The sequence below is a fragment of the Sinocyclocheilus grahami genome, unplaced genomic scaffold (genome assembly GCF_001515645.1).
Source record: "Sinocyclocheilus grahami isolate Dianchi unplaced genomic scaffold, SAMN03320097.WGS_v1.1 scaffold737.1, whole genome shotgun sequence".
In the NCBI taxonomy this organism is placed as follows: Eukaryota; Metazoa; Chordata; class Actinopteri; order Cypriniformes; family Cyprinidae; genus Sinocyclocheilus; species Sinocyclocheilus grahami.
Window position 1 is genome coordinate 58,081 of NW_015505916.1, and position 4,795 is coordinate 62,875.

The window sequence follows — 4,795 nt, forward strand, 5'->3', positions numbered from 1 at the left end:
AGTACTCACATGCTGTGACAGCCGCTTTCTGTCCGTGTGCTTCGGATGTGTGCACTCAGAAAACCATATATAAGACATTTAAATTAATATGGTTTAAAACACATGATTTCAGCGTGATAAACATGATAATCAGAACCAAAACAGATGTTTTTAGCAGGTCCCAGCTGTAATGGCCAGCTCTATTCTGGAAAAGGGGGCGGGGAGCTGCAGCTCATTTGCATTTAAAGAGAAAGGCACGAAAAACAGCTTGTTTCTGCTTCCACTCAAAATAGGCATTTTCAAAATGATATAATAAATGATCTGTGGAGTATTTTGAGCTGAAACTTCACAGACACATTCTGGGGACACCATGACTTATATTACATATTGTAAAAAGGGGCATAATATGTCTCCTCTAAATGAGTTTGATGAATCAATATGAAACATAATATGACATATAATGACACATGTGCAGTTTTGTATATATAGCAGTTTTATTTAAAATAAAAAATCCACATCAGTACCATTCTTACTGGATTCACAGGTTTGTAGTACAATGATAAAGTTTATCAAAATGACAACAATAAACCAGATTTAACATTATTTTATGATTGCTGGTTAGCCATGTACAGTTGCAATGTGCTAAAACTTAACAAAACGTTTTGCTGTCACAAAAATACTTTAAAAACAAATACAGTTGACCACATTAATAGCTAAAAAAATAAATTAGTGTTCTTTCATTTCATAGAATGTGCTCCGATTTTGATTCTCCCAAGTGCATACAATAAAAAACCCATACAGTATTTCCATTTGTTAGAAAGTAGATGAAATTAGGCAGTGCTTCTAAAAATGTTTATACAGTACACTTCAGTGCCAGACTAAAGAACCCACCACCTGACAGTATAAAGGTCTTGTCTTGCTAAATAACATGTCTAACATATCTACAGTTTGAGGTTTCACAGAAACACAATATTCCCACTGTTTTCTAGTAGAACGGGACGCCATCCTCCCTAAGGGAGAGTCCAATTTAGATCTACCAAACAGAGCATCCACACTCCTCACACACCTTTCAGTGCTAATCCCTCTTTTCCTGTGTTTTTTGCTCTCTTTCTTCGTCTGCAGCACATCACGATGACAATAATGATTGTTGTTATTGCCAAAATGATAATAAAAATGGCTCCGGCGATGACACCCATGCCGTACTCTGCAAAAACATTACATCATCGTCATTAAGTTCACAACACTTGATTTAATGAGTTTGATGGACACCGCAGGAATTTTGCAGCTCTATTGGTCCCTAGACGCTGTGATGATTCATTTACAATCCACCCGACGGACACATTTCTTATCAATTATGAGTGCTATCGGTTGCATTAAATGTCTCTGTGAATCACACATTCATAGAGTCCATATAAATCTCTGATATGATACTATATCAGCTCTCCGACACTTCATGTGTTACAGCGAGAGTCCAGATCAGGGGAGAGTGTCTATTTTGGGAAAATGATTCACACTCTATCAGACAAAATTCCCAACGTTTGCATTTCCTGGGATTGTTGTGCTGAAAATCCCTGACAGACCATGTTTTAGTGTAAAAAGCGAAAGCATTACCTTCAAAGATAGATGTGTTGTCTTCTGGTGAGCACTGGTAGCTGCTGATCTCCCCGTGTTGTTTGTCTAGAACGCGAAAGGGTAGGAAAGCCTGAACGTAAAAACAGTAACTCACTCCTTGGTCCAAATCCGTCAGCTCAATGATGCTGCTTTTACTGATCTTCTCTTTCTGAAGAGGCAAACACATAAAATATGTTTAACATATAAAGTTTGCAATAATTAAGATTTTTAAAAATGTTTTAATGTTGCTTATTCTCACCACGGTTGCATTTATTTATGCATTTATTAACAGTAATATTGTGAAACAGTATGAAAATTTAAAATAAATGTTTTCTATTTTAATATATTCTAAAATGTAATTTATTCCTGTGATGCAAAGCTGAATTTTCAGCATCATTACTGCAGTCTACAGTGTCACACGATCTTTCAGAAATCATTCTAATATGCTGATTTGCTGCTCAAGAAACATTTACTATTATTATCAATGATGAAAGTTGTGCTGCCTTTTTTGTGGATTTTTTTTCTAGAATGCTTTGATGAATAGAAATTCAAAATAGCAGCATTTAAATCAGCATGTTAATAATGTAAATATAAATATTTTGTAACATTATAACTGTCTTTACAGTCAGTTTTGATCAATTGATTGCATCTTTGCTGAATAAAGGTATCAATTTCTTTTTAAAATCTTTCTGAAATCTTCTGAATGGTACTTTTTGGCATATTTTTGTACTGTGCCCTACATAATATCTCTACATAAATATTTTTTAAATTGTCAAATTTTTAATTAGAACTATAATGACCCTTTAAGTTAAAAACAAATGTTATTTGTGAAAGAAAAAACTTTGAGTCTCTACCTGCAAAAAATGACAACAATTGACTTTATGTGTATTATTTAGTTGGAAAAAAAAGGTAAGGGAATTACTTGGAACAATTTTCACTCAGAAATTGCTAGTAAATTTTACAAACAAACAGTAACACATTGAATTAAACATGTACATTTGAAGAAGAAAGACTGAAATAGCATTTTCTTGTAAAACATACCTCAGTAACCTTTGTATTATTTACAACTTTGAAGTTGTTTCGTACTATAAGTCAGGATAGTACTTTAGAGTTTAAAAAGTGGTGAAAGAGCTCAGAAAAGTCTGTTTACTGCTTATTAAATAAGATAAGACAAAAGTAAGATTACAGACAACACTAACCTTTCCTGTGCTCTTGGCTTTCCTGTAGGTAACCTTATACTGCAGGTTGTCTCCGAAAACATCCCGAATATTCAGTCTCTTGTTATCCTCATTAAAGAGAGCTGTGGGGACGTCCGTTACGTGCAGCGTCATCTTCCTTTTGTCGCTGCTTACTTCTATTTTAAACTCTGGCCTGCCAATGGCAGCTGAAAGAGAATCAAAGCAGAAGATCTTTATAATGGTTCAATATCTTTTTGTCATTAAATAAAGGTGGTTGTGAAAGATACTGACTGTCATAGTAAGGGGAGAATTTCTCCGATCTGACATGAGGGAACTCAATCAGATCGGAGGAGACGCCCCGCATGGGTTCAGACAGGATGTCAGCGCTGTAATAGGCCTTCAGGTTTTTTAACTCTGCAGTCAGGTCGCATTCAGGTTCCATTGTCCTGATACAGTGCGGCGTCCGTTCTCTGTCCTGGCCGAGTCTACAGTCATTTACACAGACATTTAGATTGTAAAGAAATAATTTGGAAATTATCAGTTATATTACATGAGAAAAAAAGTGACAGGTTGGTGCCTGCTGTAACAAGTCCTGGGTGTGGAACTATGCAACAGTTGCCAAATCTGCCTCGTGTGAGAGATTAATACAGAGCTTTTTGTTCATAAAGGTTTTAATGCTTTAAATATTAATAAAAGCGTATCTAAACCCACTAGCATTTAAATCAAATCAAGATAAATTGACTGTTACAACCTGCAGAGATAAATGCAATGCACTTTTAATTAAATTACTGATGGAAATTGTTAGAAGACGGAGTAGAAATTAAGTTAAAAACAATAGAAACAAAATACATAATACACTTTTATTGCCCATACACTATGCACCTTTATCAGTTTATGGCCCTTTTCAGATTACACAGTGAGAAACCTTTTGATATAATCAATGAATTATGACTTGATTGGGCAGAATCAATATGATCTAAGTAATATTAGATACCAGCCAAGGCAAACTGAGTCTTTTCACTATTGTATTTCAATAAAACATATCCTATGCAACATATGAAGCTCATCTGTACATACTGTACATTTTACTTTATGTAAGCCTGCAAGAAGAAACTGTAACAGATTTAGACCCTTTTCATTACTACTGAAACAATATCTTTTTAAAGCGTTGTAATAAATTAGATTTTTTAATTGAACCTGAATGGGTGTATTTACTAATTCTAGCACATTTTTCATAACTCTGATACTGCATTCAAGACAATAAAGGTAATAATATACAACCTGACTACTGAGTGTATTATAATAACAAAAAAATGTCGACTTACTCTGAAAATTCAACAGTGTAGGAATAATTCGTTGGTTTTGGGCTCCATGTTAACATGGATTTAAAATTGACAGAGGACCAGGCTACGTTCTGTGCTTTTGGAAGGATTTCTATGAAACAGAAAAGCAAATGAAACAATACATTATTAGAACGATAGGACTTCTTTCAAATAACTGGTTAACAAACTAATTAACACATGCAATCATTACGGCACAGGTACGTGACTTACCTGAGGCGCTAGAGCTCATGAAAAATACAACCAGCGCCAATTCAAGCATGCCAAATTTCGTTTTCCTGTTACTTTCCATACTGTCCCCAGGCGAAAATACTAATCCAATTTCAGTACGAAGACCAAGTAAAACTCTTTTTACCAGGTAGGATAAAAATGAAGGTGAAACCTCGTCCCAAGCAGCTTATGAAGTCCTCCTTGTTGTGTGTGTGAGCGCATAAAAACCAGCCAGATTCCAGTGACACTCATGAAGCCCCGCCCTCTAGGACAAGTGGGTCTGTCTACTTACGCACATACACATACACGTACACGTACATACACATACACATACACGTACACATACACGTACACGTACATACACATACACATACACATACACATACACGTACACGTACACGTATACATATACATACACATACACATACACATACACGTACACGTACACGTACACGTACACGTACACATACACGTATA

At 35.3% G+C, this 4,795-nt stretch overlaps 1 protein-coding gene across 1 annotated transcript; it reads right to left on the reverse strand.

The window, feature by feature from the left end:
- Positions 1–472: 472 nt before the first annotated feature.
- LOC107560646 (tissue factor-like) lies at positions 473–4,557 on the reverse strand. The gene is made up of 6 exons (XM_016244877.1): positions 4,322–4,557; positions 4,094–4,202; positions 3,060–3,253; positions 2,790–2,974; positions 1,591–1,759; positions 473–1,183 (listed from the first exon to the last, which is right to left on the reverse strand). The coding sequence occupies exons 1-6, from the start codon at positions 4,398–4,400 to the stop codon at positions 1,038–1,040; spliced, it is 882 nt and encodes a 293-aa protein (XP_016100363.1). The 5' UTR covers positions 4,401–4,557; the 3' UTR covers positions 473–1,037.
- Between the last annotated feature and the right edge of the window lie 238 nt (positions 4,558–4,795).

Excerpts from the sequence above, each read along its gene's own strand:
- LOC107560646 (XM_016244877.1), bottom strand. The coding sequence starts at position 4,400 with ATGGAAAGTAACAGGAAAACGAAATTTGGCATGCTTGAATTGGCGCTG. Across the intron at positions 1,760-2,789 it reads AAGCCAAGAGCACAGGAAAG|AAAGAGAAGATCAGTAAAAG; the intron begins GTTAGTGTTGTC and ends TTGCCTCTTCAG. Across the intron at positions 1,184-1,590 it reads CAACACATCTATCTTTGAAG|AGTACGGCATGGGTGTCATC; the intron begins GTAATGCTTTCG and ends ATGTTTTTGCAG.